The sequence below is a fragment of the Triturus cristatus genome, chromosome 6 (assembly GCF_964204655.1).
Source record: "Triturus cristatus chromosome 6, aTriCri1.1, whole genome shotgun sequence".
NCBI lineage: Eukaryota > Metazoa > Chordata > Amphibia > Caudata > Salamandridae > Triturus > Triturus cristatus.
Window position 1 is genome coordinate 857786640 of NC_140589.1, and position 25738 is coordinate 857812377.

Here is a 25738-nt window from a genome sequence, read left to right on the forward strand (position 1 = left end):
AAGAGCAGAATAGCGTAGACCACAGTTAAGTACAGTGGAGTAGCATAGAGTGGAGTGCCATACAATGGCATAGTGTTGAGTTTAGCGGCATTAAGTCAAGTGATGTACAGTGGTGTGGCATATAGTGAAGTAGCATAGAGTATATGGTCCTACAATGGAATAGCTTAGACTGTAGAAGAGTAGATTGTAGTGACGTACAGTGGGCTGGCGTACAATGTAGTGTTGTACATTATAATAGCATACATTGGATTGTGGCAGAGTGGAGTGGGGTATACTGCAGTTGTGTACAGGGCCGGACTGGGAACCAAAACTGGCCCTGACAAAGAGCTCAGCCGGCCCCCCTGGAAGCGGCCGAGCTGTTTGCCAGGGCTGGTATCGGCTGATTTTGTTACAGGGGCCGATTTTGCAGCTATGCTGCAAAAACTGCCCTGTAACAAAAATGGCCCCCAGGGGCCCAAAATCGGTCCGCGGGGAAACTCCCGGTGACCGCTACGGCCAGTCCGGCCCTGGTTGTGTATAGTGAAGTGCTGTTGAGTGGACTGGCATCCAGTGGAATAGCATAGAGTGTAGTGATGTACCATGAAGTTACACAGATTGGAATGGCATAGAGTAGCGTAGAGTGTAGAGTCATAGGGCCTCATGTAGGTAGCCAAATACCGGTCGGTAACGGCCGATTTTCGGTAATTATACCGTTACCGACCGGTATTTTGGCTTTTGAGATGTAGGGGGAGAATTTCTGTATTCGGAATTTACCGAATCGGTAAAATTACCGATTCGGTAAAATTACCGATTCGGTAATTTTACCGATTCGGTAAATTCCGAATACAGAAATGAGATGTAGGGGGACTGTGTGGTGTGTGTGGGGATTTGTTATTTACCACCAACTAATAGTTGGTGGTAAATGACGAATATGTGTGTAAATGCAATATTTTGCCCGTAGATGTGTGCAATGTGGCAGACACACATGCCCTCAGGGCATGTATGTGTGCCACATGTGCACACATGGCCGAATCAGGGGTGCAACAGGGTGACACCCTGCCACCCTTGCATGTGCTCCCCCATTACCAAATCGGTATTTACCGATTCGGTAATGAGGCATACCTTCCCATCAATGGGAAGGTATGCCTCATTACCGAATCGGTAAATACCGATTCGGTAATTACCGATTTTTTCCGAATCGGTAATATTTACCGACCAATTACCTACATAGGATTTACCACTTCATAAAAACCGAATCGGTATGATTCGGTATTTATGAAGTGGTAATTGCCAGCCCACCTACATAAGGCATATAGAGTGGAGTTGTATTCAGTGGAATACTGCACACTGGAGAGGTGCACAGTGGAGGCACTTACAGTGAAGTGGCTAAGACAGGAGTGTAATAGAATCGAGTGATGTATGGTATATTATCGTAAAGTAGAGTGGTATAGCGTTGAGTGGCCTAGAGTGCAGTGAGGTGTAGTACAGTGGAGTGGCATACCGTTGATTAGCATACAGTGTAGTGGTGTATAATGGACTGGCATAAAGTGGAATGGTGTAGAGTAGAATAGCGTAGAGTGGAGTGGTGTAAAGTGAGGTGTCATACAGTGGATTGGCGTAGAGATGAGTTAATTGAAACAGACATAGTATGAAAGTGTGTGAATGAATGTAAATGTCATGTGGCAGGAATATACATTATGATGTGTAAATGTTTAGTTTTTGGTAGTGGCCTAGAGTGAAGTGGGGTGAAGTACAGTGGAGTGGCGTATAGTGGATTAGTGTACAGTGTAGTGGTGTATAATGGACAAGGTGTAAAGTGGAGTGGCGTAGTATCTGTAAATAGTGCAAATAGTGCTAAACTTCTAACTTAAAATCATTTTACTTATATATTGTGCCACATTATACCGTGGTATGTTCACACCATTACATGGGGCTGAGAAGTGAATATGTGATTGGCTAATGGCTGTGTTTACCAAAGGTAAAAGGCAGTCATGTCGTTTTTAGCATAGTTTTGCTGGTTTCTGCGGTCTGTGTTTCACTGCTTTCTGGGTTCAAGTGTTATTTATAGGTACGCATTAGGTTTTATTGTTGTTCACTATCTATTATCACTTTATTTAAGTGGTAATAGATGGAGATTTTTATTTATATATTTTATAGGAGTTTAGGGTGAACTGCACTTTTATTTAAGTAGCGCAATAATTGGTAGGTACATGAATAATATTAACATTAATGAAAATAATTGTAGAAAACATTAACCCCTTCCCTGCTCATGACGGAACCGTTCCGTCATGAGCCACGGTTGTCGTGTGCTCATGACGGAACGGTTCCGTCATGACAATCCTGCCGGCGGCCGCTCCGCCTGCGCGGCGCTGTTTCCCCGCCTGTGCGGGGCGACAACGCAAATGGGCGGAGTCATGACGGAACCGTTCCGTCATGAGCACAGCTCAACTGTGGCTCATGACGGAGCGGCTCCGTCATGAGCACAGGCCCGCCGCGCTGCCCCCCTGCCCCCCCCAGCGCTGCAGCGGAATGTCCGCAGCAGCGAAGGGGTTAACAGAACAATTAGGTAAATAAATGAAAATAATATTCAAGAATAATAAACATAAAAAGATATACAATTTAAAACATAACAGCAAGTAAAAGTAACAGCTAAATGAAATTAGCAAACTCCAATTAAAATAAAAGTATGGAAAGTGTTACACTTGAAAGGTATTGTATGTACTACGCCTACTCAACATAAACAAACTCATTGAAAATATTAGACTTCAGACTCCAGTCTGAGCAACAGTACAGAGACATTTGGATTTCGCAAAGGTTAGACTTCCTATTCCCACTCTTATTTAAGCAGCACAAGGAAAAATGTTGGACCTCAGGGAGGCTACATTTACTATTTCACTCCAATCTAAGCAGCAGTCTAGAAAATATTGGACTTCAGAAGGGTTGGAATTAGTATCCCCACTCTGATCTAGGCAACAGTAGAGTTACTCTTTCCACTTCAGTCTAAGCAACAGTAGGGAAAGTGTTGGACTTGGACATTCCAGATTTGCTACTCCCACTTCAATTTAAGCAACAGTAGGGAAAGTCTTAGACTTCAGAGGGTTCAGTTTACTATTTCTACTTCAGTCCAAGCACCAGTAGGGAAGGCGTTGGACTTTCGAGCAGTCAAATTTATTGTTCCCATTCCACCCTAAGCAAAAGTAGGAAAACTGTTGCATTTTGGAGGGGTTATATTTACTCTTCCCACTGCAATGTAAGCAAAGCTGGGAAAGTGTTGGACTTCAGAGGAATTAGATTTACTAGTCCCACCCCTATATATACACAACAGAAGGAAAAGCATTGGACTTTAAAAGGGTTAGATTTAATACTCTCACTCCATCCTAAGTAACAGTATGGAAAGCGTTGGACTTTGAAAGGGTTAATTTTACTATCCCCACTCTAATTAAGCAACAATAATGATAGCATTGGAATTGGATTGGCTAGATTTACTATTCCCACTCCAATCTGTGCAACATTAGGAAAAGTGTTGGACTTCAGGAAGGTTACATATAACAATCCTACAGTCATTAAAAAAATATTTAAATATGTAAAAACATAAAATAATTAACCATATTTAAAGTAAAAAATATATTTTGTATACATTTAAATAGGATGCTAAATGTATTATAAATATACAAAAAAATGTATAAACAAATGAAGTATTGAAATAAACATACATAGAATTCGCTTCTCTCGCTACTACTGAAAAAAGCAAGAACACAAAAAGATAAATTGAATTATAAATAATAAAATGTATATAAAATAAATAAAAAGAAATAAAAATTCTAAATGATAAATATAATATGCACTTGTTTATAAAGATTACTAATTATTTCTTACATGGGGGATGTTTAGTATGTTGGTCATAAAGCCTCCGAACTTAGGTCGGAGGCTTTACGGCCGACATCATTGGTTTCAAGTCCGGCTGGCTGATTCCAATAATCGGTCAGAATCAAAACCTGCCAGTCATTCTGGCTGGCTTCCAACGGGCTCAAGGAGCCTGTCGGCCACTCGGAACCAGCCTGTAATCCATATGGACGGAGGTTTAAGCCATCTGGATTACGATGCAAGGTTTACTGCTCGGTTTCCAAGCCAACCTTTCTGTCATAGAAACCCTGTTGGAAAGCGTGTTTGGGGGCCCCTAGCAGGGCCCGCTTTCCCTTGCTGCCTCCGGTTGCAGGCAGAGGGGGCAGCTATGGTGCCCTACTGTTAATCCCTGCACACCATGGCAGGCACCTTGAGGTGCTTGCCACGGGGTTAGGGATTAACACAATCTCCCATTTATCTATGGGGGCTTGTGTTAGGGCCAGTTTACGGCCATAACACAAGCTCCCATAGTGGAATGGGAGAATGCGACCACACCATGTGCAATCGCATCATAATTAGACGGTCGTGACTGGTCCCCTTTCTGCCATGTGTCACTCGGAAGAAAGTCCGACCAACATCGTAATAGGCCCCTAGGTCTAAGTATAACAACAATTTTATATATTAAATAATCAAGGAAATAATGATATAATGATTTAATAAATTAAATATTTAAATAATCTAAAAAATAAAGAAAACTATTTTAATTTAAGTAATTTCCAAATTGAAACCCCCAAAAAATGAAAGAAAAGTTAAATATTTTTAACATTTATATAATAACCAAAACAATATTTAATTTACTTTATATCCCTTAACATTAAAAAACAATTCTTTAAAATGTATTTAACTTCCCACCACATTCCCCTACAAACCCAAAGTCCCACTAGTAAATTATAAACAATTACATAAAAAAAAAATCAATCATGAAAATTACAAACTATATTTAAAAAATTTCAAAAATACGAATATTATCAGTATGTACATATATATTTAATTAAAACTAATGTTTATTACACCTATATTAAAGTACAGAATATTAATTACAACACTTTTCTTCCTAACAATATTGTATACAATAAAACCTACATTCTCACTTTTGATATTCTGTTCCACTATATTTTTGCAGAGGTGAGATTTTTGGCAACATGTTTGTCGCATGATATTTTGGAATCAATGTGTGTTTTATTCACCATATATAACATGTGCCCATTTTGAAAATGTTCGTTTTCGCATGAAAAGGGTAGTTACACAACTGTAAGGGATTTTCTCTACTCCAGCACAAAGGGACCTCAAACCTAATTGAAAAATTAGTGTTTAAGACTCTATGTACAAAATCCCTACTGCTGAAAACATGTTTTTCAACTTTGTGAAGCACTCCTATCTTTAAAAGGTGCACATTTTAAATATTCTTTGTGCACAAAAACAGCTAGTGCATGACTATTAACTTATGCTTCTCTATTCCTGAACAAAGGATTCACCAGCCACTTTTAGGAAGCCTAGTTGTATACCCCCCACACACCGATGTAAAACATTTGCCCTCACCTCTCAAAAATGTTTTTGTTAACATTCGCAAAAGGCTCCTATAGTTAAAGTACGAGCATTCTGAGATTTGTATTCCCATGAAAAAGACAGCTGTATATCAGCCAAAGTGACTTTCTCTATACTTATGCAATGAGCATACCAGTTAAGTTCAGGAATAACATTTGTAAGACTTTTGTATAAGATTTGGCCTTCAAATAATAAGACCTTAAACCCCAAGAACGTTTGTTGCAGTTGACCTGGGCACTTCTGAGAAGGTGCCTTTTTCCATGAAGAAGGCTTTTGCACCACACAGCCAAACTACCTTTCCCTACTCTTGTAAAAAAAAAAAAAAAAAACAAGCCCTGTTTAAGAATTTCTATTCTACACTCTAAATATAAAAGGTTGGTTCTCAAATGGGTGTTTCAACTTTGTGACAGTTTCCAATTTTTTACCAGGGCACATTTTTGAGAATGTGTCTTTTTAAATAAAAAGGCGGATGTACCACTGCCAACGTGATTTTTTTCTACATTTGCACTAAGGACAGCTAGCCCCATTCTGGAAAAAACACTTGCAGAATTTGTGTTTCCAAACACAGTAAATGTTTTTAGTTTGTTAAACAAGGTTTATGTATATATATATATATATAAAATTCACTGAAAAAACCATAGGTTTCACACATGTTATAGTTAGCTGGACATTTCACTCGTAAAAAACAATTGAAATTCCCCCGTTATAGTTAGTGCAGGCAACTATAACTCACGCGACCGCAATCCTCTGCTGATGCTAATACTGTATTTAGACACTTATTTGCCCATGTCTTCTTCCATTAAATTTTAGCTATACATATATTGCAAATATTTTTTTTCATAAAGACACATATGTCATCAGCAGAGGATTGCGGTCGCGTGAGTTATAGTTGCCTGCACTAACTATAACGGGGGAATTTCAATGGTTTTTTACGAGTGAAATGTCCAGCTAACTATAACATGTGTGAAACCTATGGTGTTTTCAGTGAATTTGCAAGGTTTTTTAAATGCTAAGTTACTTTACGCCGTTCGTGGCGTGCGCGCCCACTTCACGCAGTTCGTTCCGTGCGCGCATATATATATATATATATATATATATATATATATATATATATATATATATATATATATATATATATAGGTATTTTTGTACATATATATAGTTAGAGTGTGAGCCTGGGTAGCTAGAAAGAACCCCAAGAGCACCAAGAGCAGGTAGAATAAATACTTGAGAGAAATAGGAGCTTTATAAGGGAAGTACCATTACATTCTTGAATTATAGAGACGAAAATGATAAAAATGTGCCAGTTCCTAAGTCAATTTCTCTATTGTAATAATCCTAAAGGGTCAGATCAAATCAGCATGGTGAGTTTGTTGCAATCAGAATTACAGTTGTATCTTCCTGATGGAGACTAGATTTCATAAGATGGTGGCTAGAATAGAGAATGAGCACTCAGATACTTGGATGTTTAAGGAAGTGTGAATCTTCCTGAAAGGACACAGTTTAAATTAGTTAATGCTTCGTTTTAAGTGGGATTAATAGTTATGGAATAATTCCAGTCTATCTCTGGTGTTGGCTTAAGTAGCACTATATATCACATCACATCATCTCATGTGCCTATATAAAGTACACATTCACACCTACGGGTATCTTGGTGTTGACTACCATATGTTTATTGTTATCCAAGTAAATGGTACTTATTGTATGTACCTTTCAAGTATGGAAGACTGAGTGGAAGCACAAGGATTCAAACATGTGAGAGAGAGGTGAAACACATCCCACAAGAGGATTCATTAGTTTAATAAGCCACCAGACTAAAATAATCCATATGGATCCTTCAATTTACCTATCATAACACATCAGTGAAGACTTGAGCATGACTATAATCACACACTATCTCTGTGCACTCTCCCTGTGCATACCTATAATCACACACTATCTCTGTGGGGACCTGCACATCCCTATAATCACACACTATCTCTTTGGTGACCTGGACATCCCTTTCATCACACACTATCTCTTTGGTGACCTGGACATCCCTTTCATCACACACTATTTCTCCAGGAACCTGGGCATGTCTATATTCACACACATACTCTTTGGGGACCTGGGCATGTCTATAATTACACACTATCTCTGTGGGGACCTGGGCATGTCTATAATCACACACTATCTCTGTGGGGACCTGGCCATACCTATAATCACACACTATCTCTGTGGGGACCTGAGCATGTCTATAATCACACACTATCTCTGTGGGGACCTGGAAATCCCTATAATCACACACTATCTCTGTGGGGACCTGGACATGTCTCTAATTACACACTATCTCTGTGGGGACTTGGGCATGTCTATAATCACACAGTATCCCTGTGGGGACCTGGCCATCCCTTTAATCACACACTATCTCTGTGGGAACCTGGGCATGCCTATAATCACACACATTCTCTTTGGCGACCATGGTAATACTATAGTAACACACTATCACTCTGGGATCGTGGACAGCTCTATCATCACACTCTATCTCTGTGGGGACCTGTGCTTCACTTTAATCCAACAATACCTCTTCAGGACTTGAGCATGTCTATAATCACACACTATCTATGACTTCAACTCAACATCACTGTAATCACATACCATTTTTGCAGGTATCTGAGTAAGACTAAGATAATACACCATTTCTCCAGGAACCTGAATATTTCTATCATAACCCTCTCTTTATAGGGAGTTGAACGTGACTATCATAACACTATTTATATGGGGACTTGAATATGATTGTAACCACACATTGTCTCTGTGAGGACTTAAACATACCTATAAATATACACTATCCATGAGGGGAACTTAAATATGAATATACATTCACTATCGGGACTTGAGAGTGATTATAATTAAATGCTATATCTGTGGTGACCTGGGCACAACAGGGATGGCATACTATTTATGCATGAATATCAGGATAAGTATCACTGGACACTATGGAGGACTTGAATATAAATAGCATACCACTGTCTACGTGGGGACTTGAACATGACTATAATCACACACTATCTATGCGGGGACTTGAACAGAACTAATCCTACACTATGGGGACCTGAGAATTACTGTAAAAACACACTGTTTCTGCATGAACTACAGCATCACAATCATCGTAGACTATCTTTAGGGGTACTTGAACATGACTATAACCAAACACTATATCTCTAGGGACCTGGACATGACTATAATTATCAGACACTAACTTTTGGAGGATTTGAGCATGACTATAATGACATGCTATCTGTGTAGCAACCTGGGCATCACTCTAATGACACACTATCTCATGCAATTTCAGCATAACTATCAAACACTATCTCTACAGAGAATTGAGCATTATTACAATCACACACCATCTCGGTGGGGGCTTTAACATACATATAATCACACTCGGTCTATGGGGACTTGAGAGTGACTGTAATTAAACACTGTCAGTGGCAACCTGGGCATCAATATAATCATGCACTATCTCTGCGGGGGCTTGAAAATGACTTTCACAGCACACTCCCTCTGTCAGCTCTAGAACATTACTATAATCCCATGCCATATCTTTGAAGACTATTATTGTACAGCCATATCAATAATATGGTGAAGTTGATGTAAAAAATATAGGTAGTCTCAACTTGACATTCCCATCTAACCACACTGCATGCTCTTTGGCCTTTACATGAATTTAATAATTAGTTGTTTCCTTATCTCTTAATGTTTGTGAGAACTCAGCAATAGACTAGGTATCTGTAAATCCCTTTCCGTGGACTTTATATACTATATGTTTCTACTGAGAAATGCATTATCAACAAAATCCATTTCCTGGAGGCTCTTAGGATACAAAGAGATATTCATATATGTCTAAACAATCAAGTAATATAGGCAAATCACAGAAAAATAACATTTAGTCATTTGTTTGTGAATGTATTCAATCAGACATGATTATTATTGAGTAAGTCCCCACAAGGATGGTAACACACGTTCAAGTCCCCACAAAGATGGTTCTGTGCGCGCAATTAAAAAACAATATATTTGCAGATTTGAAGCAGGATCCTATATAATGATTTTTTTCTTAACATTTTTCTGTTATTGGTATATTTTTAAAACATTGGGAAAGGTTAGTCCCCACAAGGCAGGTGTTCACACATAGTCCCCACAAGGATGGTAACACGTGTATGTGTGTGTGTGTGTGTGTGTGTGTGTGTGTGTGTGTGTGTGTGTGTGTGTGTGTGTGTGTGTGTGTGTGTGTGTGTGTGTGTGTGTGTGTGTGTGTGTGTGTGTGTGTGTGTGTGTGTGTGTGTGTGTGTGTGTGTGTGTGTGTGTGTGTGTGTGTGTGTGTGTGTGTGTGTGTGTGTGTGTGTGTGTGTGTGTGTGTGTGTGTGTGTGTGTGTGTGTGTGTGTGTGTGTGTGTGTGTGTGTGTGTGTGTGTGTGTGTGTGTGTGTGTGTGTGTGTGTGTGTGTGTGTGTGTCATGTTTTTGCGCGTCTGCGTTTTTGTTTGTCTGTGCACTTGGGGTGCTAACATGCCTGTTAACATTTTTTGTATCCAACTATGTTGAATGCATCCAATAGTGCTGCTAAATGTTCCTGTAACAAGTCTATGCTTTAAAAGATATTGAAATAAAGAAATTGGAACAAAAACACATAATAGTATAATGAGTCATACCCCGGCCGTAGCCAGTTTTTGTTTTTCTAGACCATAACCCAATCTTCTTTAGCAGTTTCTCTCTCGTTTTTCATACATGAAACAATAATTTACTTGCTTGTATCAAGTGGTTACTGAGCATCACCTTGTGTGGGTACTTTAGTTGAACATTTATTGGCCTCCCATGACCACCAATATGATTGTGCTACAAGTTAATCTTGCCCTAAAGAGGCAGGTTCTAGGAGAAGAAAAGATTAACGGTGAAGGCTTACTGTAATAACAGAAGTCCTGAACTAATGTACAGTATAGTGCAATAAATAACCTCTCCGATTCCAAACTATACCTTCAGAGAGGATCAGGATGGTATTAACGGGTTCCAAAGTTACTTTTAGCATTAATGCGCAAAGTGCTAGATTTGTAAATACAACTAAGTACTATGGCTATTGTTCTGCCTAACTGGGAGCATTCTTTTTTTCTCTAAAGTCTTCAGGACTTTCGAATTTACTCTATTTAATCTATGTAGTGGACAGGGGTCAACGTCTGGTTTTATTGGGCTACTGATGATTCGCTAGTCGGGTCCAGGCTGTTACAGGAACACATTAAGGGGTTTCGTACTTAGTTTCTGTCCTGCTTTCATTTTTGCACCTATTCTTGCCTTAACATTGCAAAAAAATAAACAATGCAAAAAGGTTCTTTTAGAATCACTCAATTATAAAAAAATATATATATAACTATTTTTTCAAACATGATTGTATTCATTGTCTGCAACCTGTTTTTTTTTTAACATTGGCTTACAAATAGTGTGTGTTATATGAAGAATAATTGATGCTAGGCTTGCAACCCTAATGCTGCACTAATCAGAAGGCTTTACGTAGCAATGGTTGTCTTTAAACTGGGTTGGGCACAGTCTTTGTCTGCTGCCCTATGATCAGGTCTTGCACCTAACCCACAGGACAGTCACCTCCACCATACTTGGCATTTTACTGTGTATACCATGGTTTGGCCACAAGTCTATGCCTTGTGGTCTACCAAAGTATCACTCCCATGTTTGCATGAGCTGCACTGGAGGGTAAGGAAATGGGCATTTGTGATTGAACTTATAAAACAGCTGAGATGTTCTTGACAGTCCTTAAAAGCCAGTATAGCTCAAAACCTGGAGTGTCTATCCGATAATAAGCAGATGGGATTTCTTATTAGGAGAATCAAAAAGGCTGGACATGTCTACTTCTTCAAGATGTAAAGCCTGTTCTGGAGCATTAACATGGTGCATAGAATGCTGTATCATGTACAGAGATCAAGAGTGTGCAGGTCTTAACTAGCTGGCCAATTTGTCAATTTCTGGAGGGAGGGCAACTAACATTAAATTTTAATTTGGGCTCACTCCACAGAAAACTTGTGGTGGGTGAGGTTATTCAAAGGTGTGTGTCGCTCTAAAGGTCTATACACATAAATCCAGATGTCCGTATCTGTTATGCGGTGCTCAGACGTAGGGAGATTACCCACTCCCCAACTGTGTTACCGTAGTCCACAAAATATGAATTCTTTTGTTCTCAAGCACACGCAAAAATTATTGTGCATTAACGTATTCAAGCAGTTGCATTAAAATAACAGTTTCCAAATTCTTGTTGTTCTTATATTCTCTTTAATTTGTTCTTAGAATTCTGGCCTCAAGCCAACACCCGTTTTGTCATTTCGGGACAATATTTGCGACTTCCTCAGGGCTAAAACACATAGAAATGTATATCGCTAAATTATATGTGGAAATACTGACAAGTCAGTATCACTTCGAACCCACACAGCGTGACATTGGTGCCTATTTTAAACATATTTGAACATTTTGTGACATTTTTGTAGCAAAACATGCCCATACAGAGGGACTCCAATGCCTTTTTCAACTGTACTTGATACGTTTGTGATAACTTGGTGGCAAAAACATGCATAACTCATTGTTAATTAATTTGAATTGTTCAATTGCATCTTTATAAGGTGCTAATGTTTCATTATTTATAGTCTTTCTATTTTTCTTTCTAGCTTTCTATTATTTTGGCTCTTAAGCATTGTAAAATCGTCTGTTCTCCCAACTTATAGGTATTTCCTATCTCAGTTGCTCATTTTTAGTTTCAGAGTATTAAATACGAAGTGAGCACACCAACTATATAATTCCACTAGTATCCCGCATGTATGCGTTGCACCCTTATGTGGTGACTTCAACCTTATAATATCCTTGCGTGTTTTTAAAAGAAAAGAAAAATTTGTCCTGTTATTCTGGATAAGTGTTCATTTATCTGAAATGTATTGGGAGTAAAAAAGGTTCTGTAAGCTATTATGTACAAAATGCATATCAGACTTTACTTTTAACCGTTGTGTTCAGAAGTAAAATCATTTTGTAACCCTACCTTTGAGCGGTTCTAATTCTGTCCCGGTTCCCCATTTGCTTGTAATCCGGGTAAGCTTTCCCGTTTTGTATATCAAGTGTTCCCGTATCTGTGGTGGTTTATTCTGTTGCTATAAACTGTGTATCAAATTGAGACAATAGTCCTTAATATCCGACTTTCAGTTAGCGAATATAAGAAGAACACGAATTTGGAAACTGGTATTTGAATGGAGCTGCTTGAACATATGGCTCTTTAAATGTGCATGCCGAATTGCTGTTCCTTGCAGTATCTTATGTTTTTGTTCTTTATGTCCACATTCACCCACAACGAATTTAACCGGTTTGGGTCTGCATTTGTGGCAGTATTAAGGACTATAGAAGTGTGAAAAAATGAAATTCGAAGGGGTACTAAATGTAAAATTGGTCAGTCTAACAAGTATTAGAACATTGGAATGTGGAGCACTCCATTGATTACAATTGGCTTCTACGGGCCGGTAGATGCTTGCAGAGCAACATTCCAATGCTGTTTTTATTCACAGCTGCTGCTGTGAACAAAGGCCTGTTGGAGCCTAAGGGGATTTAAACCCCCTCGGTCTCCGAAAGACCTTTGTTTTTAGTAATTAGAACATTCTGCTCTCTAAGTGCGGAATCTTCTGATAGTCTTCGAGCCCTCCTAGCGGGCTCTGCTGGCCATTAAAGGCCCGCTCCCTTATTTTAGAGCGGGCCTTTAATGGCTATAGCAAAGCACATATTTTTCTAAGTGGAAAATTAGAGGGATTCAGTCATTTGGTGTCATACCCCTGTATTGAAGTTTGTGGCTTTTATCCTCTGTGGGAAAGCGGTGCAGTTCCCGGTGAGACGCTCCCAATGTGCAAGCTTCTCTTTCCGAACAAACGCCAACTGTGTCAACATCTATTCAGAAAATGTGATTTGTATAGTTTGTTTGCATTGCACATTTTATGGCAACCCTTGCTGACTTAAAGGAAGCACAGAGGGTACGGTTGCAACTGGAATTAAGTAAAATCCATGGCAACTGCTAGTAAGCTATGGTGAGGAGGCACGTGGTCTTTAGGCACAACGAAATAGGAAGATTGAGAAATGACAACGTATAGAATGTCAATATGTCCAAAATATGTCAATAGCAAAGGTGCAGGTAATGATTTAAAAATGTTCTTCTCTGAAAATCTTTGAAGAGTTTTAGAATTGTGCCTTGTGTAATAAAGCACACTTAGATATTGAGTCTATAATGACATGTTTTTTTCTTGTAGGTCAACGAGTTGCTAGATTGAAGGCGCTGCAAGACCTGTTGATATCCACTGACCCAAGCACAGGAACTCATTTCGAAATGGCGTCCTTTGTGGAAGAGAGCCTCATGAAAGATCTTCTACAGTATGTCATCCCTTACGCTGATTCATTGGGAATGAATGAGCAAGAGCTGCCAAACTTGTTGAGTTTGCTGAAGGGGGGAAATATCACAGTCCTCTCCGATCCGTATCCAAGAGTAGCTTCCATTCTTGATCAGATGCGTGAACTTTACCGGCTTGTGAACTCCCAAGATTTGAACAAAGGTAATCGCAAACTCACTCGATTGCACATTCACACGCTTGCCTTCCAAGCAATTGCGGTCTCCAAAGGATCCATGTGGAAGAACACCATGTCTGCCACTGCCAAGGCTTCCTTGACTGCCAACCGACACGTCTGTGGTTCAGCACAGATAGACACCACCAAAGCCAGGCTGATTCTTGATGACTCCTTTTCAGTCAGCCGAGAAATGGGCAGTACCAGGATTCCTGTTAAGGAGACCCGCCCCGTTTCCTGTTGGGAAGAAAGTGACTTTGAGATATGCATTGCTCCCGTGTTAGTGTGCACACAGGTCTACCAAACAGCAGGAGGAGGTGACAATGTCTCTGCAGCAGGCTTAGTCCTACAAATTTAAATTGCATTATGCAGATTGGAAACCAAGAATTTGAATTTCTGAATGAAGGTTGGTTTTGGGGGGGGGGGGTTTATTTACATTTCTAAATATCCTTTGACTTATCATTTTAGACCGCAGTAATCCCAAAATGCATTGTCAAAAGCAGTCAATCCAGAACAGCACCCGAAAACAATCGCCACTTATTTCTAGAAGAAGGTTGCAGTCCTGAGGATTACACTCCATGTTAAACTTAATTACGCTAAGCTATTTCGATGTATCCAGACCCAAGATGGCTGCTGTTGGTCCATGGTCTTTTGAAAACAGTCTCGGTATTATCTTGACAAATTTCAAACATGAGTACCACAAACCCTGCCTGTTGACGTTCAATACCATTTTATAGATACTTGGAAGATTTGAAAAATGCAAAGCGCACAATGCTACTTCACATTAAAACCATAATTTTTAGAGTACCACTGAATTTAGAAACCAATTTTCTGGGACCAAAATAAAAGGATTGCTAAGTTTATATTTGCCTACTTCTGCGTAGAATCGCTGATTTACCACTGTTCTTTTGACAGGGCTTCAAACAATTCTTCTTTTTCTAGTTTGCAGTCCTGCAAACAGGTAGACGCTCATTCCGAAAAACTTTGTGACCATTTGCAATCAGTAACTTTTTGTAATCCTGTTACACAAAAAATATGCTGAGCTCAAATGTGAACAATACATCCTTACCCTCCACCCGGACGACTAACTTGACTTTACAATAGTCACAGAAGTGGCAGGGAGGATACATCACTTTTTTTATGTAAAATACATGCTTATTGATTCATCTCTTCAGATTATTTTTTGTGTCCCTGCCGAATATGTGAAACCTTTGAGCATATGCTTTTGTTTTTAATGGGGAGGGTGGTAAGAAATTGTGTAAACGAGCATTTGTGTCATTTTCTGAGCCATGTTTTATTTCACTGTGAAAAAGCAATGTATACAAATGGAATTTTTGAAAAGATTTAAGAAGATAAATCAGTGTTCCCTTTTTAGTCCAGTAAAAGGCAGGTGAAAATATTTTAAGTGTGACTTTATGTCAGGGGGCCATGTTACTGTCTGATAGTCTTTTGTTGCATTCAAAATCAGGTTCAATTGATTTAATAACCTACTTTCTACAAAGATGCAAGGTATAATTATTAATATTTTCCATTGCTACTCATGTCTTTTCCTCTACGCATAAGCCTGTCATCCTAAGGCTCTGCTGTCGATGAATTCCTCATGTTTTGTCTCATCGCCTTCCTAGTGCATTGTGAATTTAAGGATGTTCCCTCTTTTTCTCTTCATTAATCCATTAACTATCCCAATATGTTTCTGTTCGCCAGTCATTAATGTGTGTAAAAAAAAAAGTGTAGGGTGCCCGAATGATCTCTTAGGACCTCACTGCCGATAACTGGTTTTGCTGAAGAACAAGTCTATTTAGTCTTGATTCCACTCCCTCCTCTTTCTTCCACCAGCCTGCACTGCCTGTATTTTTAGATCCTGTTTGCATGTTCTTTTTCATTTCTATTTTTCATTGTTTTCCTATCTTTATCTTTTCTAGTTTCTATCTTTTCTCCTTTCTGGATCTTCCTCAGGGCGATAGGCTGATGATGAAAAATAAGTCCTGGTCCCCAAAAATGAGTGCTGCTGACCACCTAAAGAAATTAAGCACGACTTTTAATAGGAGTCAATTCACAAGAAGCCTTGTTTCATTTCTTACAAAAACTGACAGGACATTTAGTGCCTTATTTATATACATACCATAACGCAGACAGTCTTATATTTTTTCGTTAATTTATTTCATGCATCTGTTGATCTCCACATTCCTACGTGTTTGTGCGCTTTGAGGATTTATCATGCATAGCCAGGGATCAACCATTTATTAAATAATGGGGACTATTTCCGACATTTAAAATGGAGAGAGGACCATGTTCTATGTAAGCTTTTAGAAATGTGAATTGATAACAAAAGAAATACAATTATTTGTTTTTGTTCTCATGACAATGATGATCGGAAAGAGGTCATTGTTAAAATAAATAAATATAAAAAAGGCATAAAATCTGAAACTGTCTGCCCACTCTTATTTATGGAGTGCAGGGGATGTAAATAGTGCTATGGAATTAATGATCACGCCCTGGAAAGCAATGATCATAGAATACATTGCACAATTAAATGTTTTACTCTCAAACAATTCCTTCTGGTTTGGTGTTGGAATTTGCAACAGTGCACACAGTTGCAAAGTTTTTCTTCCTCAAATAGAAAACTTTTCTTTCAAACTTTGCAAGCTACTCAATCTTTTTGAAATTTGTTAAGTTTAGGATAGTTCTCTTGTAAAAAAAGAAAATGATTTTATGAGATATGTAAAGTTTCGAAGCTCTGCAAGCTAAATTTTAACTTTGCCCACCGCTAGTCGACTGTGCTGGACTTGCTTTACAATGGGCGATGTCTGCTTCACACCACGTAGGATGCAGTGCGCCATTAACAAATCAGGGGACTCCACACTTTTCTGTAATAAGCGCTACTTAGGTTCAATAAAAATCACCATGAGCTACTATTGATATTCAAGTTTGTAATAATGACCATAACAGACAAGATTACATTAGCGGCTGCTGTATATAAGATTACTATCAGTGATCACCTCATTCACCAGTTACGGTTACCAGCTGTAATGTAAAAAAGCTGTTGACAATGTGGAATGTCTGTACACAATACATAACAGACATACCTGCATTGAATAACTCAATTAATAGCTTTAAGTATATTTTGGAAATTCAACCAATTTTCACCAAACATCAGTTTACGAGTTCTGAAAATATATGCATTTACATCTCAAACGCTTTTAAATTTTGGCATACGTAAATCAATGCAACTAAGCAAACACTTCTAGTAGGTTTCAATAAAAACAGGAGAGCTACTTAAGGGTAGCTGGAGAGCTGCCACTAAATCCCGAGCTACTCGTTGAAGCGTGCTTTAAAATGACTCGCTCATAAACTCTCCTTCCATTCTCTGATCTGTGTATGCCTCATATTTCCTGAAGCTGCCTATTGTTTACACTGCTTTCATCTAAGCTGTCGTTGAACTGTTAATATATGCAAATCTGTGGTCCCTCTAGAATATTACTAGTTGTAGCGCAGACTACATAGTACAAGAAAGTAGAATGAAGCATTTATTAATACGTATTTTTGTTGGTTTGCCACCAATTCTGTCAGAGAAAACAAAGCATTCCTGCTACTAATCCCTTGCACTTGTATTTTGCCTTGTGATCTGAGAGTAGAATTGCATGGGACTCTCACTTGCTCCCTTCATGCCCCACCTCTCCCTTTTCCTCTCCTAAAACATATGGAGGATATCACTACTCAACCAATGAGGGTTAAGTTGCTTTAAATGATCTTCCAGTCTTTCTGTATACCCAACATGTGGACTGCTTCTGTAAACCACATCAAAATAATACATTGTTCTGTGATTGAATCCAATATGGATCTGAAAGCTTATAAAAAGCTCTTGAGGATTTGTTTTATTGTGCATAAAGTGATAACCTTATGGAAACGATTAACTATGCACAGGCGGTTTAGGTGATTTTTATATTTCATCGTATATAGGTGTTTCGACTATAATAAGACTGTCCTAACATTTTCCTATAATTGTAGATGAGAGTTGTGCTCAGGCTATTCCATACTGAATTGCATGCTGTAAAATTCGTGAAACTGTCTTTTAAAAAATGACCCACAGCTAATGTTTTTCTAAAAAGCTGTTTTCTCATCCGCATCCTCCAAGTGATGTCCAAATTAGTTTGCCCAGAAGCAAGCCCTCATGTGCAGTTACTATAAAAAAAAAAAAGTGTTGCTTGAAATCCAAATATGTCAAGTGGGGAATGTAAGGAAAGCTTAATTAAATAATATCCAGGCAAAGCACAATAAACTTGTACGTATGCCTTCAGTGTGGTCTACGGTTATTTCTTAGCTATAGGACCTATTTGTTATAATGTGATTTTACAGAACATACTTAGGGCAACTGTTGGTACAGCTTTCACTAGGTCACTAGCAGTTTATCAGATTGGAACATTAGAATACAGTTAATTTAATGGAAATCATGGGGCTCCTTTCATTTTCTTTTACTAATTTACATTTGTAAATCGTTCACTGCAGCCCAGATGGTGTTTAGCCTCTAAGAAAAGTGCATTAGCTAACATCAGGTATTGCGTCATTTTAAGCAGGACAGTTGTCTCTCAACATCTTCCAGAACTTGGGCCTGCTCTAAAGTCGTAGGTTTTTTCTTTGTTATGCATTTAGTTTGGGGACTACTGGTCGTAACTAGAACGCAGGTATATTCTCAGTTTGCAGATTTTCAGCATCAAGTGTTTTGGTTTTATGTCAACATTTAAAAATGCCCCCTTGCCTTCACAGTGAGCCATTGTATGGACCTCCCTCTTGTGAAGATTAAAGTATCTGTGTTTCATGGTACCTACCAAATGAGGTGTTCCCATAATCTAGCGTTGAATTAATGTGTTGTCCCAACACTAATTTGTGGGTGTCTGAAGGAGTGAAATATAACGTTACGAAGCCGGCACATCTTAAATCTACAGTCCATAGTGTCACTTGGTATGAGATGTAAGGCTTATAATTCTGTACTATGTAACACCAAGAGTCCTTACGTGGTCTCTGAATAATGAAGGGGCCCCAAAAAAGGATTGGAATCCGATGAGGGCACAGTGATGAAGCAGCATGGATCTATCAAGGGCCCAGTATTTGGACTTGTTGAGCTTCAACTCATTGGTTCCAAACCTAGCAGCAATATTTTTTAGGCTTAGTCAGGACCCCTCTGCTGGGCCATTCACCCACACATAGATTATGTGCCATTTGCCTCTGAGTGGAATGGCAGGTATTCCTATTTGAACATTAGGGGTGGGGGCCTAATGTTTATATATCAGTTGACAAAGGGTACGACAACCCTTGAGCTACATCGCAGTCTAAAGCTCAAGGCTCAGAAATGAACAAACTAATCTGACTACATTGTGGTATATATGCGCATTTGTAGTATTTACTCCGCAGCTCTGACGACTAACTGCAATTATCTCAAAAGCACCGGATGGTTAACATGTCACATTTTGCAGATAAATAATCTCCTGAGAAGGGATCTCTATGTTCATAAATGGGAAGAACATACATTAACCTAGGCAATCTTTCTGCAGCAAATGGAGAATTAGCTAGACTGTTGGGGATCAAGAATCTCAAACTGTTTCAAACTCGAATTATTGATTACCATTTGTATCATTGGTTGAAGAATTCTCAAACAGATGACAGCAACCTTACACTAAGTGCATTTTTATAAATATCACCATTTATGACCTATGAACATATCCCTACTCCCTGGTAGGTGACATGACAGAATTGTGGACAAATTAAATCATATTGTCAGTTTTCTGTTTCTGGCGGTTTTGATTAGCTGTATGAATACTGTATGTGAAATATAAATATTATGTTAGGCATATTAAACACAACATCTCTAATGTCAATACATCTAACCTGTCATCTTAATTTGACTCCTTGTAATCTGAGAGAATCCTCACATTGTCAACAATTGGGTAAACTCTTAGTGGGCTTCAGCTTTTGATGAATCTACTCCTGTTTGGAAGTGAGCCCCACACTGTACCAGACTGCCTGTCCCTCGGTACACTAGCTCTTTAGCCAAAGCTAGGCCTGCCTGTGAGTATTCAGAGTGAGCCTGGTGTGATGACAATGCTGTAACATCCTAAACTAAATACTATTAAGTTCTTAAAGCTTAGAAGGTGGGGTTAAGATGGAACTGGATACATTTTTACTCCTTGGGTTTAGTAGAATTGACGAATTCCTCTGAGGAGATGTATAAATGAGTTAAAGAGTTCCGAAACCCTTCTGAAGTGTAATAAAGCCTATATCTCCTCTGGCCTTCTTTGGACCTTTGCCACCTTTTTTAAGGCCACTATTAACTCTAATTGCAACTCTAGATTAGAGCTGTTGTTCTGCTTCAACTGTCCAGTTCACACTTGCTGCTATGACCTATGGAGCTGAGATTCTGCTAACTAAATTTAGGCCTTTGTCTTTTGACCATAACACTCAACTAATTGAGACAGTTATAGCTGGCTCTCCCCAACCCTTGTTCTATTCAAATATTTCACATGGTGGCAGTTAAGATGCACTAACCTTGCAGTCCAAATCCAATGGTGGCATTTCAGCTTCTACACTTCTCTGAACCTACTTCCAATCTTATAGCAACAACTCTTAGGTTAGATGTACACTCTGAGAAAGGGGAATTGTACAAGAAAGAGAAACAGAGGCACTGAGTATCGCCCTGTCTAGTCACACAGCTAGGCTTGATTTCCAGTTGATATATAGAGGCAAGATAAATCATTTAGTAATTACTTGATAACAACTTAAACATATAACTTCATATTGTGATGATATGACAATCTCTGTATTTCCCACTGTCTATTTTGGAATGAAGATCAGTATTTTCCTGAGCTGAAATACAATTCAAGTTGATTTGATAACTGTAAACCACATCCCAAATAATATACTTTGTTTGCTCAAGAAAACTATCATGTGATAAAACGCCATAGCTTTTGAAATATTTAATACGTCGATAAGTGGAATATGAAATTACATCATGACATCTATGGAGTCAGTGTTAATATACTTGTTCTTATGAACTCTTTAATACCAGTCTTGCTCTATTAACAATAGTCTGTGCAAATGTGATTTCATCACCTCCTCTTATTGCACCGAGGCAACAAATTTTAATTCTAATTCTGAAGGATAACTCTTTATTGGAGTACAGTAATGTACATAAAGTTTATAATCCTAATGAAATACTGCTTGTGAAACTATCGAAGAGCAAAATATGAGTTTATATCCCTAATGGAATGCTCCTTGTGCAAAATAGCAATTTTTTGTAGATATGAGTTAATAATCCTATATATTATTCCTTGTGGACACAATTACAAATTTATCCTTATACTAGTGTAGTGCAAGAATACTACTTTCATTCCAACGATGTTCTTTTGACAACTTCTCTTTGCAGGTATTGAGGATTCGAACTTCCAAACATGAGCTAGGCTACAGCAACTAAATCATGATCACCTAATAAAGACTCTGTGGTCCATGATGAACTTCTACACTAGGCATTGAAGATGGCAGTCAACTTTTGCAAGTTTCTTGTGAGTCATGTGGCTCCATAGGATATTGTATTGTAATGTATTAGCTAATTTATGTAGCACTTACTACCCAATGTGGGGCGCTGAAGTGTGAGAGACAGACGCACAGTTTTGTGGTTTTCAGTACACTGGTAGCTTCGAACAGCTCTGTCAGTTCCTTTATGTAATTTCTTATGATATAGACTGCTTAGCTGGCTGGTTACTGCACTGGGTTGTCCAATCTGAGATTTTGTGTATAGTTTTGGTCTTGATCTGGCATGAATGGAGGGTGAGAGAAGTGGCAAGATCTGTTGGGATGGGCATTTTTATTATCCTACTATTTCTGAGTGTCTGTGAGTTGTAAAAAAAGCTATCCGATTTATATAGATATTTGGGACCGGTAGTAGTGGAATATATTACAGTTCTCTGAATTGCCCAACAATGAGTGACCGATCTCTTCAATCATTCCATGCCTATTCATTTGGCGATGTTTGGTTTTTGGGCCCTACAGTGCTGGTGATTAACAGCCGTCATATAAGATATGTTTGTTATATATGCAAGTACATACATTTATAATACCACGGCGAACCTTGGGTTAGCACATCTCCGCTTACCTGCATATCGAAAGCAGTTTGCTGGTTGAGTTGGTTTCAATTCATGGGTTGTAAGCTGAGGATTGAGCTTCAGCATGCAACTGTTTTTTGGGCTCTGTTGCTGGAGTGTTTGTGGTACAGTTATCTTGGAAATAGCCATGTTTTCAATTGTCTTTTGAAGTGTATATGTTCCTTTGTGCTTCTAATGTTGGCTGAGAGTGCGTTCCAGAGCATTGTGGCTTGTACTGAGAATGTAGTGGCTCCTTCTGATTTCTTATGGGAAAGTGATCTGATAAGTGGTGCAAGCCTGAAGCACAATGTTCTGTTTGGCTTGTATTGCTTGCATTTAACTTGGAGGTATAAAGGTCCATTTTCTTGGGAGTTTCTGTTGTAGTGGCTGTTGTTGCCCTACTTTCATTCACATATTTAATATATCTTATCCCTCAGAGACTGAACATTTCGCTGACCCTGATATTCTCATCCTGTGCTCTAGTAAGTCAAGTAGGTAGTCATGCTTAGCCATATCAGAAGCTGAGGAAAGGTCCAAGAGAATTAGTAGGCATGATTCATTTTGATCCAACACTTTTAGAACATCGTCCACTATATACATCCGGGCCGAATCAGTGCTATGCCCAGAGCAGAAACCAGATTGGTGACCGTCAAAGAGCCAGAATTGCTCAATGTGGTTACATTGTTGGACATGAACACATCTTTCAAGGAGCTTCACAGTGTCTGGATGTTGGAAATGGAGCAAAAGTTTTTAAGGTGGGTTGGATCGCCATTGTTTTTTTTTTTTTAAGATGGGGTGACCTGTGCGGATTTTAGACAGTTTGGAATTTTGCTCTGCAGTAGTGATGCATTTACAATCTTGGTCCAGAGTGGGAGTATGGACATTTTAATGCCGTTGAACAGGATGGAGGAAAGTGGATCCATGAAGTGATTTGAGGGTTTCAAATTTGTTAGAATTTTGAGAATTTTGTTTTGATCAATTGTTTTAAACGACCCCCAGGAGGTGTTATTTTTGAGGATGCGCTCGGAAGGTAAGTGGGCTCCCATATGAATGTGGGGGAGACTCTAGTGTCTAGTGAGTGAGGATATTGCTCTCATGTTATTTGAAGGTCAGTTTTCATATTGTCTGGCTTTTCAAGGAAGAAGGCGGCAAATTTTTCACAATTAGGTAGCAGACTTGATCCCTTTGGGGAGAGATTAGGTAGGCCATTGGGTTAATGCTTGACCAGCTATAGTAAGTTTTGGGGACAATTTTTGGCTTGGTCCAGTTGTTTCCCGAAGAAGTGTGCTTTGGCATTATAAATGCTTTTGTGATAGGTATTCCTAAGAGATCTTAGATGTTTGAGGTGTTCAAGAGATGGCGAGGATCTGCATTTTCGCTTGGCTAGTCTCCGGTTACGATTTTTGGTGTTGAGGCTGTCATTGTACCAAGGTCATTGATTAACTACCCACAAATGCCTGTTTTATTTAGTGACACATTTTACTTTAAATAATGCAAAATTAGTCTGTAATCCTACTGAATAAGTGGTGCACATCTTTATTAGAATAAGTAATTCATTTAATCAATTTTATATCAAAAGATTCATCTGTTCTTAGCATTTCTATGAATGACTCAAAAGTCATTTTCCACCAATTAACATTGTAATCTATGTAATCAAAACACCAGTGCTGTCTTCAGGTCCTTTAAAGGGTACTTATTTGTTAGGACTTGCATCATTTTCTTTACTCTGCTTGCCATATGGGTCAATTCATTCATTTAATTCTTCTGAAAGATCTAATTTCTACTTAGTCGTAAATGTTGATCCCATATTAATGTCTCAAATTCTGACTGACTTTCTACAGATCATCCATTCTCAAACCTCTTCAAATGGAACTAATATTACACCCAGTCGTATTTTTATTTTTATTTAAATCTTTATTTTTCCATTTTGTGATATAAACACCATGGGTGTACAAGTGTGGGCAGCCGTCCTGCACCAAAATATATATACCATATCATGTGATCAAGGCCCGAGGAGAGGCCGAAACGCATCATGGCAATTTGCACAAAAAGAATAACCCAGCACCTAACATTGTGGTCCGTATCCATGTTTGCCATTGAACAGTGCGGAGAGGAACGGAAACTGTGTATGTGTGTGTGTATATATATATATATATATATATATATATAATCTACTGGCAGTCGCCAGTAGATAGTTATAGTTAGGACCGTGTTTCCATAGGAAATCTGAAAATTCTATTTTGAATAACTTTGGCACCGGTTGACGAATCCTCGCGAAATTTTCAAAACTAATGGGGCGCTCCGCTCAGCTCCTACCCTGAAAGTCTCTGGGTGATTTGTCAAGCGGGGGCTGAGGAAAAAAGGGGGGTCCCAAAACGCATTTTACCCATAGGACCTTTAGTCGAAGGTACAGCCCGAACGGCTGAACAGAATTACTTGAAATTTGGCAAAGAGGTAGTCCTCAGGTCAGGCATGTGCCTTTTGCATATACGGTGTCAATCTGTTCAGTAGTTCCTGAGAAAATAGCATTTAAAAACACATAAATATCTATAAGCGCGCACCATAACGTGTGCGAGCGTAATTCTGATTGGTGGTTACATGTCAGCCAACATTCGAATCGGTCGAAATCAGGAAGTGTCGGCTGCCATTTTGTGTGTTTTGTGTGTGACAGTGAAAAAGAAAGGTGGAGAACGTGAAAAGGAGGCATGATAGAGAGTTCCTGACCCCCTAGCCTTTGTCAGGGGGTCCCTGAAGGACCCCGAAGGGTAAAAAAAAACATTTTATTTTTTTTTCAAAAAATCGCGGGGTGCGCGCACGGTGAAAAACCTTAAAAAAAAACAAAAAAAAACATTTTAAACGAGCCATTCCATATTACAGGATACAGTCAATCTATAACTATATACATAGGTAGCTTATTGTAAAATAAATATATAAAAACTATAATAAAACATACATAACTTAGCATTTAAAAAACCTTACAAATTCACTTAAAAAACCATAGGTTTCACACACGTTATAGTTAGGAATTAGCATTTAAAAAACCTTACAAATTCACTTCAAAAACCATAGGTTTCACACACGTTATAGTTAGGAATTAGCATTTAAAAAAGCTTGCAAAATCACTTAAAAAACCATAGGTTTCACACATGTTATAGTTAGCTGGACATTTCACTTGTTAAAAAACCATTGAAATTCCCCCGTTATAGTTAGTTCAGATAACTATAACTCGCGCGACCGCCACTCTATCACAAGGATGAGGTCATCAGTGATGTCATGAGTGATGCCACTGTCCATGTCATGAGTGATGTAATATGTGACGTCATCAGCAGTGGATTGCGGGCGCGCGAGTTATAGTTATCTGAACTAACTATAACGGGGGAATTTCAATGGTTTTTTACGAGTGAAATGTCCAGCTAACTATAACGTGTGAAACCTATGGTTTTTTTAAGTGAATATATATTTATATATATATATATATATTACCTACTGGCGGTCGCCAGTAGGTAGTTATAGTTAGGACCCTGTTTCCATAGGAAAACCGCAACATTCTATTTGGAATA

At 38.7% G+C, this 25738-nt stretch overlaps 1 protein-coding gene across 1 annotated transcript in view; it reads left to right on the forward strand.

Annotated features, from left to right (window-relative positions):
• The window catches only part of LOC146817964 (ADP-dependent glucokinase-like), a 173462-nt gene extending 155119 nt beyond the window's left edge, over positions 1-18343 (forward strand). The window contains exon 6 of the mRNA XM_085611442.1: positions 13737-18343. Within this exon, the coding sequence (XP_085467568.1) occupies positions 13737-14404 (668 nt within the window). The 3' untranslated portion in view covers positions 14405-18343. The remainder of the gene's footprint in view (positions 1-13736) is intronic.
• The last annotated feature ends 7395 nt before the right edge of the window (positions 18344-25738 follow it).